The sequence below is a fragment of the Knufia obscura genome, assembly GCF_036327395.1.
Source record: "Knufia obscura strain CCFEE 5817 isolate CBS 148926 chromosome Unknown scaffold_17, whole genome shotgun sequence".
NCBI classification, from domain to species: Eukaryota; Fungi; Ascomycota; class Eurotiomycetes; order Chaetothyriales; family Trichomeriaceae; genus Knufia; species Knufia obscura.
The window spans coordinates 228,081-244,322 of NW_027042703.1; the positions used below are offsets into that span (position 1 = coordinate 228,081).

The following is a 16,242-nucleotide window of genomic DNA, read 5'->3' on the forward strand; positions in this document are numbered from 1 at the left end:
TGTTTCGGGAAGACAACGGTGGCTTGCAGGATAGTCGCTGGATGGACTGTGAAAATCGACTGGTGAGCCATTTCCAGTATGCTAGACGGCTTGCCATGGGGTGGTACGGGAGTGCTTGGTTAGAAAATTTCCTATAGTCAGTACAACACATCGGAGATCAGAGTTGTTATGCGTCGCGAGAGAGGCAACAAGACGATGCTTAGACATTTCGAATTGTGTTTCTATAACCATGTGAAGAGTGAAAGTAGTTCACTTCATTATTAGTATTTCCACGGGAGAAGGCGTGTGCTTCGTGGCACCCAATGGCGTTCACAACTCCAGCTGCACGCGTCGGATGTGCTCATCGCCAGCAGAGACTCGCAAGACTGATGGCGAAGGTGCCAATAGGTTGTCTCTCCAGTACAGGAAGTGCTTGCTAGTTTGAGGAAGAGGAGCTGCAGGTGCAGTGGCAGATTCGTCACGTGACGCAGCTCTTTGCTTGAGCAGACCATGGCGGGATTATGATATCGCCTTTTGTCTCGTCACAGAATATGCTCACTACGACTGTTTTCTGGCAAGACTGGAGCAATCTGAGGCTCGGTCTTGATTGATAACGGCATACATCATGATGTAGAGCGCCACGGCGGAGCGGCTGTTCGCCAGACATGAAATCCAACGGTCTCAATCACGAATATCATAAATCGACACCTCGAGGGGTCTATCATTGGAATCATATGCTCTTGCTAGTCATGTTCAGTGGCACCTTCTGAAGGACTTCGAGCATCACCGAAAGGCTCATACGTACGCAGGACACCTCCTGGAAGAAGATATGCTTGTGAAGCATTCATGGCAACTTGCCCAGATTTCACTATATATGTGGTAAGCAACATTCAATGTCAACTCGTGGAGTGTTCGTTGCTCGTTGACCGCACTGAGCATGCTTTTTAGTGAGCTTGGTCTACATGATGGTGTCTGCTACCGTACTTCCCAAAGGAGTATCTTGCACATTATTTTCGCTACCTGCTAGCAGATGGAAGTGATCGTGTCGGCTCAGCCCGTCATGCCTTGCGATATATTTCGCTTCCGAATTCATCCACTTCCTCCATCATTGTTAGCAAAATCGATTCTTCGGATCTACTAGACCAGATACGATCGATACCCAACATGGCTGACGGATCTGGTACGATCAAGATCAATCAACCCTTCGAATCAGCTGACAGATTGACAGGAGTGAAATACAACGCTCGAGCCGCAAAAGAGGTCAGATATCCCTCGATTAGTCCTCGCGTCCTCGATTTCGACCATGTCAATGGACCAGAGATAATTGCTTTGGATCCGACGAAATACAAGCTCGAAGACCTGGTGGTCACCCTCGTGTACTACAATTCTGGCTTCGAAGACGTGCAGGTGCTGTTACTGCCTCCAGTATCAGGGAACTGTAGGATGGATTACGAGAACGAGGTCGGTTCATATTGCAGACCAGCCGTGGTAAAGCGTGATGACGACGAGATCAGTGTAGGCATCTTCCAATTTGCCCTCCTTGTGCAGTGATGCTAACAGATAGGACAGCTTAAAATAGGCAGCGATCATATAGACAATTGGCTTGACTTCCAGCGATTCTTGATGATACGATGGCAAATCAGACACAAAGAGCCCAAGGATGATGAGTTCGGCGTTCTCTGGGAGGTGTCGAAGTACGGAATTGGCTGGATTGCCGGGATCGACGGTGCTCAGAAGGTGGCGGCAGAGGAATGCTCTCTGACCATGATGAAAGTGTTCGTGCTACATAAAATTGCAGAGATCAAGGATGGAGCCGGAGACACTTAGGCACTGGCATACGCCACACCTGGTCAGGCTGCAGGTGACGACCTCCTATTGAACGGACAAGACATATCTGTACCCTCTAGGCGAGCGCGTTCGCGGATCGAAAAATTGATGAGAAGACACAAGGAGAGCACCTCAACGATCAATAGAGAACAACAGAGAAGAGTCATGGCCGACTGCAATCAATTGGCTATACAGGCGAGCTCTTGCTCTAAGCTTTTCGACACCGGGGCAGGAAAGTAGCTGCTGTCCGATGCACAACCTTGCAGATATTGACACTGCATGGCAGCCACTCACAAGGAATATCGCACTCATGGTAATTTCTGCTTCATCTCCTCCTGCTCCTTCTGTTCTTCGGATTTTTGACCCTTCGCAGCCGAGCCAGCAGCAGCTTCCTTCTTATGCTCTTTCTCCTTCTTCAGCACACCTTCCTCATGCTCCTTCTTCGCACCAGCTTTTGCCTTCGCCCTTTTCTCCCACGCGTACCTCCAACTCCTGCTGGCACCAGCAGTAAATATGCCCTTTAAGCTCTGAGTAATGCTAGGCCAGCGTATTGTCTTTTCAATGACTTGACCAACCTCAGTCGCAAGCCCACCATCATCATCGTCCTCTGCAATGCGTCGTTCGAAAGGCCCGCCTTCCCTCTTCCGTATCCGGTCAGGATCCTCGTCTCTTGTCTGTTCCATCATCTCGTTGAATTCGCGTCGCGGAATCTTGAATTTGCTTTGGTACTCGAAGTACAGCTTCTTCCTGAATGCCTGTGGTAGCCGTCGCACCATATGTCCGCGCGTGACGGGGTCCATGTTCTGCTGCAGCTTTGCGTTGACACTCGGGTCATCCAGCCAACCTGCGTTCTTGGTGCGGTTATCGTTGAAGCTGATATTTGGTAGGTTATCCACGAGTGGTGCATAGAGTCGGCGGAAGTTCTCAAGCTGGTACTTGACTATGTTCGCGACTTTCTTGGGATCGTCACCGCCCACTGACATTCGTGGGTCACCTTTGTAGGAGATTCCCGCTATGGTGGAATACAGTTGTTGCTCGGTAAAGTTCTCTGGCAAGAGTAGGAGTGCCACGCGCACAGCGGAGATCAGGTTGACTTGGTTGGCCAGGCGCACTGATGGATTGTCGCGGAGGATTTTGACAGGTTTCTGGAGGCGGCCAGCTAAGTACAGGGTGTTCCATTCTGAGAGATCCTTGCAGAGAGTGTCGATGTTGACCACTCCATACTTGATCAGGGTGCCGTTTACCGTAACATAGGGATTAAAGTAGACGCCGGCTCCTATTGAATCTTGAATCTTGGAGACGGCGTAAGAACCTAGGTAGCCTAGGCCGGAGTAGTGGTCTTTGTGTTCCTGCAGGTTCAGAGAGTGCCAGTGCTGAGAGAAGGAAACGCCGAAGATGAAGTCGATCACCTTTTGATTTCCACCTTGGACCTTGGTAATGGCTTCGGGAGGGTTGGGGTGTAGAGACGTGCCGGTCTGTGCCTGTGCGCTCTGAGGGAATACGCCGGAACCGTAGGCAAAGGCATATCGTATGGGAGCTCGAAATTTCCACAGTATCTGGCGCAATGCTTCTTTGAACTCTTCATTGATTATGATATGCTGGTTCACACCAAAGTTCTTGCTTGGAAGCTCCGAGAACTTCTGGATAGTCAGATCGGGGTTGCTCTCCCAGTCTGACAGTAGATCCTTCTTCTCCTGCACTAATGGTTGGCCCTTGCCAGCTGCATTCTGCGCACTACTCGCAACACCTTCCGGATCCCTCCCAGCTCTCTCCTGACATCTGCATTGCGAGAAGTGAAAGTGACGGACAGTTGAGGTAGCTCTGCCGATTGTTTGTTGATTTGAGGCAGTCGCGGCATAAATTTCATTCACTCCCCTCTTCCCCAACACTGTTGTCGCAATCCGAAAGGTCATTATTGTCAACACCCATCCATATTTGGTGCTTGCAGAACAAGATAATCAGAGACCGTGAACAGCTTACTCTCTACCCGAAGCGCAGTCTGGCATCACTTCCAAGCAAACCGGCACTCCACAAGTCAGGAACCCTGTCTCCTGTCAGCGCAATTATGTCATATGCTACTTCAGCCGATTGTTTTGTTTGGACGCGACTGTAGCCAATCACAGCAAATTACACCCAAGGATGGCTCCCCGACGGCTACTACGCGAACGCTTGAACGACTATCTTCCTCGCAAGAATGCCACTCCCACGCCCAGTCCCAGCAAACCTGACCTGAACGACGCCCATCTCGAGATGGAATACGCGACCTTCGAGGCTCGGGAAGCTTCGTTCCTTCCTCCAACGAAACGCGCGAAAGGATGGCCGCACAAATCTCCTTCACCTCAGGACCTTGCGAAAGCCGGGTTCTTCTGGAAGCCAACATCAAGCAAGGATAACGTCGAGTGCTTCATGTGTGGACGGCATCTGGATGGATGGGAAGAGGATGATGACGCGTTAGAAGAGCATTTGAAGCATGGTCCCGACTGTGCCTGGGCGCTGCTCATGTCTGTCGATGCAGAAGGTACGCGCGACACGTCGACTATGGAGGATCCCACAGGGCCGCAGCTCACTGAGGCACGGAGAAACACTTTTGAGTCTATAGGCTGGCCTCATGAGAGTAAGAGAGGATGGACATGCAAGACAGAGAAGATGGTTGAAGCTGGTTGGCATTTTGCGCCGAACGAGGAATGTGAAGACTACACGAGCTGTGTATATTGCAAACTGTCCCTCGATGGGTGGGAGCCGAAGGACAACCCATTCGAAGAACACTACAGGCGGTCACCAGAATGCGTCTTCTTCGTCTTTGCTGGAACAACTGCGCCCAGCAAGAGGCCAAAGAAGAAGGGAGGTAGAGCCTCCAGGACATCTAAGACCTCAAGAATATCCACACAATCGAATACCACCACAATGATGTCTCAGGCCGATGAAAGCACCGGCATAATTGAAATACTGGGAGAAGACACAACGTTAGACAACGTGATGGACAATAGTGTTGTTTCCATACAGTCTACAACATCCACAACCACTGCGAAAGGGAAAAGGAAAGCTCCAGCTCGCGCTAAGACTACGACCACGAAGAAAGCAAAGACTACAAGGAGTAAAAAGAAGGAGCCCGAAGCTGAATCGCAGCTTGAGGAGGAATCTGTGGCCATTGACGAACAGCCTCCACCAAAGAAATCAAGAAGTAGAAAGAAGCAGCCAGATCTCGAGCCAGAAATTCAGGAGGAGATGGGTGTTGTAGAAGAGCCACCACAGCCTCCGCCGAAAAAATCGAGGAGTAAAAAGAAGCAACCCACGCCTGAGCCCGAGCCGGAACCCGAACTCGAACCAGAAGTCGAAGTCGACCCTGTGGGTGAGGATGAGGATAGATTCGAGAAGGAAGTGGTCGAAGAACAGCCAAAGCGGAGAAGCTCGGGAAGAAGGAAAAAAGAGGCCACACCCGAACCAGAGCCTGAGATAGAAGAACCACCAGTGGAGGAGGAAATGGTCGAGGAGCAGCCCAGGCGGCGTAGCTCAAGACGGAAAACGCAGGAGCCGACGCCCGAGCAAGAGCAAGGACAGGAGCCTGAGCCTGAGTATCAGCCAGAAGAAATGGAAGTCGAGCAAGATGTGCAAAAGGAGGAAGAAGAATCTGGAGCATATCCGACATTACCAGGCGAGTTCCCTGAGGAGACACCAGATAATTTCGAGGATGCCGAGGAGGAGCAACCAGTGGAGGAAAGCACACCACAGCCGGACACTCAGACAATGGGACCACCGGAGAACGAAGGCACGCCCATTCCGGTCAAGCAGATAAGTCCGCTCAAGGAACAGACGAATCCGCCTCGACCAAGCATTTCGGAAGTTCACGTCGAGGAGCAACAAAGTAAGCGCAAATCATCCAGGCGGTCCAGTGCGAAGCAGAAACAGCAGGATCCTGATCCTGAACCTGAACCTGAACCATCGCCCTCCCAGATTTCAGACGAGGAGAATCAACCACCAAGCTCACTGCCAAAAGAAAAGCGCCCTCCTCTGTCTTCGCCAGGTGCACCACCTCCGAATTGGACGCCCGTGGACGTTGAGACTATCTTCCAAAATGACGCAGAACTTGATCTCTTCGGCGGCGCGGTCAACGGCACGCTGAGTGAGAAGGAGAAAGACATGACGGTATCACAGTGGATCGGACACATTGCAGAGCAAGCTGAGTCCAGCCTTAGTGCTGAGGGTGAGAGGATAGTTACGATCTTCGAAAGGGAAGGTCAAAGGGCTCTGGCTGCTCTTGAAGGGATACAATGCGTATGAGTATGGGAACCTGTGGTGTACATATGGATGAAAGGTGGTTCTCGGCGGTTCTTTGATTATACCTAGAGCTCGCTAGAGGTAGAGCATGGCGCTACGGTTTTGGGATTGACAACTGCTTAGACTGTCAATGTAACTGCATCTTCTTCTGTCACGGAATACACCTCCATGCTTGAATACTCATGCGGACGCCATTCCGAGACAGCGGCGCGTGAAAATCAGGACACATGTGATCTGCCAGCCACCCGATTAGGACACGTCATGCAGCAGAAAAAGCAACTAAACCGAGGTTAGGCCAAGACCAGCCACCCCAAGCATGGGTGTACCCTTGGAAGGTTAAGATTTAAGCGTGGCTGGAAGGACCATCCCGAGCTGGAGCGCCAATCATGATGACGAGCCGGCTTCACTTTCAGCACTTCCAACTCAGTACTCATCACTCACTTTCTGCGCTCTCTCACCTTCCGACCTTGTCGTCGCCGCTCTTTACTCTTCTCACCGGGTCCTCGTTGTGGTAACAGTACCTTCTCACCAACTCAAATCTATAACCCAGACCACATTCGTTCGACACTCGCTCACCAACCCAAGAGCTTGGGCAGCAGCAGCAGATCCCCACTTTACCGCCCGTTCGGACACGAATTACCTCCCAATCCCGTCCACAGAACAATGCAATAAAGCGCGTTACACAAGAGAGCAAACACTAAATATTGTCACACTCACAATGGCACCCTCCATCGCGGTGGACTTCCACCACCCTCAACACCACCGCCTACTCACCCGAGCCCAAGACCCGAACAACCCACCTCTAGCCTCAGTCTTCGCTCTGGTGATAGACCGCGCCCGAGCGCTCTCAGCCCGCGGCATGAGCGCCGTCTCAAAATCGATATCGTCCAGAAATGTCGCCAAAGCAGCCGCCCCAGTCGGCAAACTCTCAATAGCAAAGCGACAACAGCAGATCCTGGTGATACCGACCACATACGCCAATCTGAATGATGGTCCAGATACAGGCGCGGTAGTAGGCATAACTATCGGCGCAATTCTGGGGTTCCTGTTACTTTTCTTCCTCATGCTGTTTATCTTCCGCGCTGCATCTGGAGGGCGCGGTGGTGGTGATGTCGTGGAAGAAGATATTATACGGCGGCATCACACAGCCCGTTCGAGATCGACGCGGAAACGGTCACCGACTGCATCTTCGATGAGCGAGGTGCCGCTTCCGCCTGAACCTGTCGTTGAAAGCAGACGGTCCAGCAGACGTGAGGCACGCACGTCACGGCGGACGAGTAGGCAGACGAGGAGGGAGCCAGAGGAAGTGATAGTGGAAGAAGCTATGAGTGAAGAGCCGGATGCGGTGGTGGTGGAAGAGGAGGAAGATGATGTTGTAGAGGTTATCGAGGAGCATAGTCCTGAGCCGCCGCCACGGAGGAAAAAGAGCGGTTATAGGACTGTTGATCCGGCGGAGTATGGGGGTGGTGATGCACCGAGTCGGAGGGTAGGGAGGAGATAAGAGACAAGACTTACCGATGAAGGATTTGGAAAATGTATTTCAGCGTGGTGTTGGATGGAATCCTTGATTGTTGAGCAATATTAGCCCTTGAATATACCCAGTTCTTGTATACAGAACTTGTTATCTATACCATCTATTACGTCCTATTTGCTCCTGTCCTCCTCCATCCGCGACATATTGATAATGATTGACGTGGTCTGATTCGTAGCCGCCCACCGAGGACTGCAGCTTTTCCCAGCTTCTTAAACAGATAGATCAGCACGAAGCAGTACCAACATCCCTCAACATAACCCGAGATGATATGTAGCAGAGACAACCACCAAATCAGCAGTACATGCGCCTCGCGAAGCCCAGAAGCAAGCGACTGTCGTCGCGGAGGGAAGAACCTGGCATGGACGCTCAAAGCTCGAGCCGTTACAGTATTCGGGTAGACTAGGATTAGGCTTGCATGCGTGCATATCTCATCGATCTGTCTGTCGCGCTACCAAGCACAGTCCTAACAGCAGCTGGGCACCCGCTACATTCACAATCAACATTTTCCCCCTTCCACCAGTCTCGTACTGTTCAGCATCTGATTCAGCCTGTCGCGGTGTGCTCTTCAAGCCTTCATACCTCTCGACCAACTTCCGCATACCTTACGCACTCATCCATACCTCCACACCCCCCAACCACCCACCGCACTCTCCTCCCCAGCACAATCCACCCTCTCATCCCTCACAACCTCCACAATCCTCCTCTTCTCCCTATCTGTATCACTTCCAACCTCAACCTTCCCATCCGCATCATGCACAGCAACGAACACATCCACGCCCTCCTCGATTATTCGACTCAGCGTGCCATTCAAATTAACCCTCAACGTCTTCCCCGATGGCGACGCAAACGCTGTATCGAGACCCCTCAGCGCATGATTCTGGCTTTGATTCTGGTTCTGATTCTGGTTCTGATTCTGGTTCTGATTCTGGTTCTGATTCTGGTTCTGATTCTGGTTCTGATTCTGGTTCTGATTCTGGTTCTGATTCTGGTTCTGCACCGTAGACTGGCCTGCATAATAACTGTTGGGACTCATCCAGGCAATATCAACCTCAATCAATCCCATACACATCCCACCACTACTTCTGACAATATTCCGCGCACTCTGCAACACCGCCTCAACCAGCGCAGCAGTCTGCAGTACCCCACTCCTTCGCTGTGTGGTATTGATGCAGCTCGTTAGCCCTTGTACCACGACGATGGTTTTACGTGTGGGTTCGCTGTGCGATGTGATCGCGGCGAAGACTTCACCAAGTGCCTCAGCGAGGCCAGAGATATCGAGGTATTGAAGCAGACTGGCGCCGTTCAACAAGGTCTTCGCATCTGGTAGCGGTGCTTGGTTGGGTGGTGCAGTGCGTGCGCCCCCTGTCTTCGGATGTGACGGTTGTTGTGACTGTGACTGAGCAACCCGTGCACTCAGAATCTGATAGACCCGCCGAATCGAACTCGTCGCTTGATCTGGCGGCGCGATAATGAAGACACTCGTACTCGTCTTCGAATCCTTCTGCTTCTGCTCAGACTTAGCAGCCTCCCCACGTCGCTGAGCCTGGCCTTCACCGATAAGATGCGTAGCTACTATCTCAAGCGCCAACGGCCTCGCATTCGAGTCGCTGCCAATACCGATAACGCTCCCGCCAGTCCAGAGGTCACTCGGTAAGTCTTTGTCGAGCGATGTGATGCCCGTTGGGAAAGTCCGTCCGCCAGCTTCTGCGGCTTTACGGTCTTGTTCGAGTTCTAGGTCTAGTATGGAGGATGCTAGGGTGACGTTGAGAGGCATGATGTCTGCCTGTGAGTCTGGAGCGTGGGTGCCTTGCCGCCCTTAACCTAGCCTTTGTCGCGCGATGTGTGGCTCGAGGAGATCGTGAGATGTGGATCGAGCTGCATCGCGTTGAACTCTACAGGCAAGACCGTCTTGATTCTAACTGAGTGATTGGCAGGTGTCAGGTCTGAAACCCGATGACGTGGTCTAGACTCTTGAGGGTGTTTACGAGCAAAAGAATAAACGGCAGGGTTTTGCCAAGCCAGAAAAGGGGTGCTTCTCATGCCATGCGACTTGAATAATTATACTGCGATATGTCTAGTGATATGAGCGGCATCTGCAATCAAAGCCTCAAGGACACCAGAAAAGCGAAAAGCTCCACAGGAAGCGACCGTGGTCTACATTACACTATCTACTCAACCTCAAGCTACATGCCCACAGCAACAAAAGTACAAGAACGCTCAATCGCTTTTCGTGTTCGCTCAGAGTGCAGCTGCTTCAATTATATCCACCAGCCAATCACGACCACCGCGACTTCCTGCCATTGCAACCCTAGTAAGGCGGCCTCAACATCCTAGTACTCCCACTACTAACCTTGCGATCCTGCCCTTGTGTGCTCTCTTCCACCTGGATGCTATTGAGTAGACTAGACAGGTCTGTCTTTCGCCCCGCAGTACTATGACTCCAAACACTTGCGCCACCAGCTCGACTCGGCGGTCGTGAGCTCACCCTCTTCTTTGTTTTCTCACCTCCTGGTTTTGGGATTGTATTCATTGAGCTTGCCTCCTGGTGTGTTGGGAGTGCTCCAGGGCCTGAGGTCGGACTTGGCGCGTCGTCGTGCGCAACAATCGCTGGCGAGCGCTTATCTGGAGAGGCATCTCTTGGCCAAGTGCCCGCCATCTGTAGGTTGAGCGCGGAGGGTATCTTCGGGACAGGCGGAATGTCGCTGTCGAGCTCCGGATTCGACGTAACCGTCACTTGATCATGTATTGTACTCGCAGCCTGTCCGTGTGGCGTCGATATCGCCGTGCCAGGTCTCGTCTTCTCACCACCGTTTTCGTCGATGAATGAGTTACCATCATCATCAGCCGGGTTCCAGGACAACATGCTCTCGCTACCACTACTACGAGAGCGTGCACTTCTGGATGTGCTGACTGCTCGACCATTACCAACGCGTAACGGACTTTGGCCACGCAGATCGCCATTAGCTCCTGCTAGTGCTCGTTTCAAGTCAGCGACACGCATTGTCGAATCGCGACTACTAGTTTCAGGATCGCGCAACGAGCTCGCCGCGCTGAAATTTCGTGCTCGACTCAGACTGCCCAGACCACTAACGATGGGCAGTGCTTGAGCCGGGTCAGGGTCTGTGGGTGTGTTCTGGTCGTTGCCAGCTCCGTTGAGCTTCTGATGCACCGAGAGATGCTGTTTTCCAAAGCCAGTTGACGATGCAGCTGTTCGTGAGCCTGCCAAAGAAGGGTTACTCTCTTTGTCAACGGACGCTAAGCATGTTTCCCGTGACCAGGAGCCGCACATTTCATCTTTTATCCTCTGAGGAATCTGATGTTCAGGACTAGGTTGATGCACTGGTCCGGCATTGTAGCCATAGCCAAAGCCTAGTGTAGGCACCGAGAAGGTCCGACCAGGTGAAGTTGGAGGTGATGCAGGAGGCGAGAGAAGAGACTGATCGTATGCTGTTGCAATATCTTCAACGAATGCAGTGATGTTGAGGAACGGCCGAATCGTATCGACTGCTTCTCCAGAAACATCTGAACGCTTCTCGTTTGCTTTGTCCGAGGCAACGATCTGTGGTATGCCCATCGGCGGAAACCTGATTAGATCGCACCAGCAACCGACACGCTTTCGTCGAGATATCTCGCTGTTCAATTCCGTGCCGATAGCCGAGCTTTCAAAGTCGAATTTCTCTGCGATGGCCCACAGATAGCCATGCACCAAACTAGCAATACGTGCTTTCGCAGCTGGCGAATGGTCGTTGCCATTGAGCACGGCACCTTGCAAGTTCATGACCATAGGCAGACCCGTCCGGATAGCATTGACGCCTAGTCTTTCGACGAGGACCCACAGCAGCATAAAGAGCAGCAATATGCTAGGCTCATGTTCTGCCTTCTCAACTGCATCATCGTAGATAGCAAGATGCAATAATTGCAAAAACGTTGATTTCGGTTGTCGTTCTCCCTTTCTAGATGCGTTCGATACGGCGCGCTTGGCAATGGATGCTTCACCATTCGCATGCTGATCTCGCTTTGTCGCTCTTGGCTTGCGTGGACCATCTTGTGGGAGAAGCAGATCTGTTTTGTTTGTCTCTAGCCGTAACCAAGTAATAACCGCATCGACATATGCAGCCCGGACTGCTGAATCTTCGTCTTTCAGAAGCCACTGTGTACCATCCCATACTTGCACTCCGACCCTACTACGGACTTCTGCTGATGCTCCTGCGCTGGTTCGCCGGCTATTTGCTGTGAGCAGAATGTCCTTGACAGCTTTCAGAGCAACAACTCGTGCTGTGGTGAATGAGAAGAAACCGTTTGTTGTAGAGTCTTCCTGCAGGTTCGCTGAATCGACGATTGCTTTTGTGGCGCCTGCAGGGTCGTTGACAGCTGCTGCCGCAGTTGATATGTCGGAAGCTGATGAGGGTTTCAACCGAGCCATGATTGCTGTGAGCATGTCTGATATTTGATCGGTGTAATAGATGTGCGTAGCAAGGTCACTGATACATCTCTGAAGTACATCCAGAAGCTCCATCCGAACAGGCGATGGTGTGGACTCTTTCGCGTCAGGTATCCGCCCTCGTTCTGGTTCAGTGACGAGCTGAGCAGGATCGAACGAGGCTGCAATGTCCTTATAAAGACCTAAAGTATCTGCGTGCTGGAGCTGGCGCATGGTGGCTGAGTCTCTTGAGCCAAGTTGAAGAAGCAGAAGAATATGCTGGACAAGCCTCAGTAAGACATCCATCACACTCAAACCAATTAGGTTGATGTCTGATCTGAGGAGCCAATCAACCAGAGTAGCCAGCATGAGTTGTTTGTCCAGAATTGATTCCACAATTGGTGACCTAACCAATGTCTCGACAGTCACAATGACGATGATAAATCGATCCTGTACAGGAGTCCACCGAGCTATGGTTTCGAACAGCCTGGTAGCCCAATCTGGAGCAAGGCTCGTACCCGACTCTGTCTTCCTGGCTGTCCTTGGCCTCTCTTTCATAGCAATGTACCTCAAAACCAAAGTTGTAGCCAGTCGCATTTGTGTCCTGCTGGTACCTGTACTTACGGAGAAGATCTGCTTCAAGCATCGCATGGCCAGCACCCTCACCTCCTCTTCAGCAACCTTGTCTGCATCAGCCGTTGTCTCCGCAGCGGTGGCTGGGTCTGTTGAGGTCTCGTCGACACTAGGCATCGTGGCTGTACTCATTCTCCGCTTGCGGGCTATTTCCATGCTCTGCTTCTCGCCCGTCGTAGCCTTATGTTGCAATGGTGCTAGACTTCCACCTTTTTCCAGGTCGAGTTTCTCTAGAATAACCGGCATCACCATGTTGAGCTGGTCGGAGGTATCTACAGCTAAAGCATCCGAGCCGACCACGGCTCGAATTGCCTTGAGAGCAATAGTTCTCCATCGTGTCGCCGTGGGGATTGACTGAGTTGAGGAGGCTGCTGAGGTATCGTTGGTGGAAGCGTATGCGGCATACTGTTGGATGATAGACATGAACTGCTTGGTGCGATCCTGGTCTGCCGCGAGAGAAGCTGCATCAACATATTTGCAGTATGACTCGAAGGTCGGTATTGACTCTTCCACCATATTGATGTCCTTTGAACCGAGCACACTGTTCAATATGGTCAAAACCGAGCCAGCGTAGAGGGAGAGGTCGTGGGGAGTCTTCTCGATCATAGAGGTAAGAATCTGGAGAGTGACCTGAACATTGCTGTTGTCGCATTAGCCATGACTTGATCCTGCGGTCAAGAGAGTCTCACCCTAGCCTCCTTCGCCAGACATCGCTGGCTGTCTTCTTCTCCAAGAATGCGCCGACCTTGGTCAGCTTATTCCTCCTGGTGCTGGCATAATACAGGAGGTAACTCAACTCGCTGGAGTTGGGTTTCACCTCCTGCACAGTTTTCTGGTACTTCGGATAGCATCGTAGCACAAGTACTTGGTGCTTCGGTCGACACTTCTCCCGCGCGCCATGGATTGGATGGAGGAGGGAACTCATCCTTGTGAGCCGGCACAGACAGTCAACGGCCTTTTGAGGCCGGTCGGCCTAAAGAGCAGATCGTGTTGCTTTGGCTTCTGGTCACCGTTGCATATCGGGCTGAGACATCGCAGTATAGTAGGAGGTCTGGTCGTGAATGTGAATAGCTTGTTTTGGTAGTTTATAATGTACTATGAATGGTAACAGTGACAATAATACTGTAATCTGGAAGGTGGAGGGTCCTGATTTCCTTCCAGTTCGGGGGATTAGGTTGCTAATAACGCTATGACGCAGCCAAACTTTTGGCACGCTAGGCGAAACGGGCGCGTTTTGGCCCGAACGAAATTGGCATCGGAGTCACCCATCAGTGCCCGATCATCGCGTCGATGAACACCTTGCTGTCGCTTTGAAAACCATGGATTCAGATATCTACTGTAATGGCAAACTGATCACCTATTCTCTGCATTACCACGTCTACTGTTCTGCATCCCCATTCCCAATGTTCACACTTCTCACTAGCTGTCTAGACGTCCTTCATCTTCTGCTCGACCAGTCACACCTGTCTGATCCGCAATCGAAGTCGTTCCAGCCAAAGTAGGACATCATCAACCCCACATCCCTTGCCCTTCGCGCTGCCAATGAGGTATTTAATGGTGGTGAGAAGGTCTTCAGTTGCAGCTTCCACACTTCTAATATCCAAGTAATGTTCCATTTCTATTCCAGCAAACGAAGGAGGTGCTGGCCCAAGCATGTACATGGTTTTGGTCCCATTTGATTGCCAGTCCTGGATCACAAGTATCTCTTTGAGCAAAGTGACCAGAAATATAGCGTCTATACCGATGTTGGTGTCGACTTGACCTTCAAGTGGGGCAGGCTGGTTGAGATAAACTGCCGACTGAATAACCTCGTGAAGTCTCTTTTGAAGCTCATCATCTGCCATATTAGGGTTGAGCCTGACCATTGGAAGCGCTGTCGCGAAGAAGTCTTTCATCGCTTCTAAGCTAATTGCTAGGCCGGCTTCGTTCATAACCTCCTTGATGCGAAGGACAGAGTTGTTATCGGGCAGGTGGGCCATCTTTGGCCAAAGCTCCTTGATCTCGTTGACTACCATATCAGCTTCTGACTTCCCGAAAGTTGTGCCCGGATAAGCAAAGTGCATCAGGCCTTGGGCCGATTCTGCTGACGGAATTTTGTGACCCCTGCTGACTCGCGAAAGGTTGGCTTGAATTTCTTGGTTGATACGCGAGCTTCTGCTGGTGCGGATGGCATTGATGATGCCTCGACTCTCTGGGGTCAACAGGATCTTAAGACGTGTCATGACGTTCGGTGCCTGTGGAGGAATTGTCATGGTATTGTATCTGTCGGCTAGCGCCTCAAACATATCTTCGAGAGCAAGCACTAGTTCGAACACTTCCGACTGCTCAAGATCGTTCTCTGTTATCTCAGGCCAGAGAAAGTCTTCCTCCTCTTGTTTGACAAGTGCAACACTTGTGCTGGATCTTCGGCGCTTGATTGGCCGCTCGAAAGCGCCATCGGTTTGAGGAACGAGAGCTTCTGGTGGAGTAAGCTCTCTGGCTTTGTCAATAACAACCTGGTTCCAGTTCTTGTTTCGCTGAGCAGCCCGAGCACCAGCACTGGCACGAAATTCCCATCGGTAAAAGATGCGCTCGTGGGTGAGTAGCACCGGCTGGCACAGACCGCTGCGTGGCATGATCAGGCCGAACAGTCTTACAGACGTGCCAGTGTTTTCTTTGATTGGAGTGACAACGAGAATAGGGGTTCTGACGTGGTTCCACATAATCATGTTCTGTGGCTGCGGCCGAGTCTCGCCAACGAGCTCGTTCTCCGAGTACCGAGCAAAAGTCTTGTTGCTCAGAAAGACTGGATCCTCCTCTTGAAGTGTGTACCCAACGACAAGGTACTGAGCCACTGACGGGTCTGTGCTTGCAAGGTTTGGATCGAGCTCTCTTGGAGTATATCGAAGATCTTCTCGGTAGACCATACCTTGGTTCTCCTCGTGCAGCTCGTGTATCTTGGCCTCGAACCCCCCTTTGACCATGGTTGCTTTGTATGCATTGATGACTTCGAATGTCCGTCGCCATGTCATTCCGTCCTGCAGACCCCAGCCATGGATGTTGAACGCCAGATCGGGAATCTGGGGTGGAGATGTAGGTGGTCGTATGCCTGGAGCATTATTTGTGCTCTTTCGCGTGTACGGTCGTTTCAAACGCCTTGCGGCCGCAACGCCAGGGATCATCCCCATCTCTGCTAGAATGCCGGTCGCTCTAGATTTAGAAGGAGGTCGATCGGATATCAAATTGTGTTTAAAGTGCCTCAGAGATCGGAGGAGTAGCTGGATCTGTTTGCAACTCGGTGTGCTGGGAAGGAGTTATTCTTAAGTATAAACCCCGAAGCCAGCGGCAATCAATGTGAAGAGTAGAAGAGGAGTGGGTCTAGTCACAGTGACTGGCCACCTCATCGCCTGCTGAAGCTGATGAATGGACAAAGTCATCTGAATGTGCCAATTTGAAAGTCGAGACACCACAATGTGAGTTTGTTGGTGCGTCCACCACGTGTAGACTACCTAAACGGCAAAATGTAAGTAAACACATCCTCGACTCGAGCAACGCGACGGCGCGTCAAAAATGTTTTCAGTGATGAAAGGACTGT

The 16,242-nt window shown here is 51.5% G+C and overlaps 7 protein-coding genes across 7 annotated transcripts; 3 read left to right on the forward strand and 4 right to left on the reverse strand.

Moving 5' to 3' along the window:
- Positions 1-1,143: 1,143 nt before the first annotated feature.
- On the forward strand, positions 1,144-1,530 carry PMZ80_010382 (uncharacterized protein; the record flags this gene model as incomplete). The annotated part of the gene is made up of 1 exon (XM_064878771.1): positions 1,144-1,530. One exon carries the CDS (start codon positions 1,144-1,146, stop codon positions 1,528-1,530), a length of 387 nt encoding a protein of 128 aa, XP_064725465.1.
- Positions 1,531-2,114: 584 nt separating this feature from the next.
- TAM41 (Mitochondrial translocator assembly and maintenance protein 41) lies at positions 2,115-3,719 on the reverse strand (the record flags this gene model as incomplete). The annotated part of the gene is made up of 1 exon (XM_064878772.1): positions 2,115-3,719. One exon carries the CDS (start codon positions 3,717-3,719, stop codon positions 2,115-2,117), a length of 1,605 nt encoding a protein of 534 aa, XP_064725466.1.
- A 226-nt stretch (positions 3,720-3,945) lies between these two features.
- PMZ80_010384 (uncharacterized protein) lies at positions 3,946-6,084 on the forward strand (the record flags this gene model as incomplete). The annotated part of the gene is made up of 1 exon (XM_064878773.1): positions 3,946-6,084. One exon carries the CDS (start codon positions 3,946-3,948, stop codon positions 6,082-6,084), a length of 2,139 nt encoding a protein of 712 aa, XP_064725467.1.
- A 715-nt stretch (positions 6,085-6,799) lies between these two features.
- PMZ80_010385 (uncharacterized protein) lies at positions 6,800-7,582 on the forward strand (the record flags this gene model as incomplete). Its single annotated transcript, XM_064878774.1, has 1 exon — positions 6,800-7,582. One exon carries the CDS (start codon positions 6,800-6,802, stop codon positions 7,580-7,582), a length of 783 nt encoding a protein of 260 aa, XP_064725468.1.
- Positions 7,583-8,225: 643 nt separating this feature from the next.
- Positions 8,226-9,389, reverse strand: PMZ80_010386 (uncharacterized protein; the record flags this gene model as incomplete). Its single annotated transcript, XM_064878775.1, has 1 exon — positions 8,226-9,389. The coding sequence occupies one exon, from the start codon at positions 9,387-9,389 to the stop codon at positions 8,226-8,228; it is 1,164 nt and encodes a 387-aa protein (XP_064725469.1).
- A 534-nt stretch (positions 9,390-9,923) lies between these two features.
- On the reverse strand, positions 9,924-13,593 carry EFR3 (plasma membrane localization protein; the record flags this gene model as incomplete). The annotated part of the gene is made up of 2 exons (XM_064878776.1): positions 9,924-13,308; positions 13,358-13,593. 2 exons carry the CDS (start codon positions 13,591-13,593, stop codon positions 9,924-9,926), a joined length of 3,621 nt encoding a protein of 1,206 aa, XP_064725470.1.
- A 532-nt stretch (positions 13,594-14,125) lies between these two features.
- PMZ80_010388 (uncharacterized protein) lies at positions 14,126-15,835 on the reverse strand (the record flags this gene model as incomplete). The annotated part of the gene is made up of 1 exon (XM_064878777.1): positions 14,126-15,835. One exon carries the CDS (start codon positions 15,833-15,835, stop codon positions 14,126-14,128), a length of 1,710 nt encoding a protein of 569 aa, XP_064725471.1.
- Between the last annotated feature and the right edge of the window lie 407 nt (positions 15,836-16,242).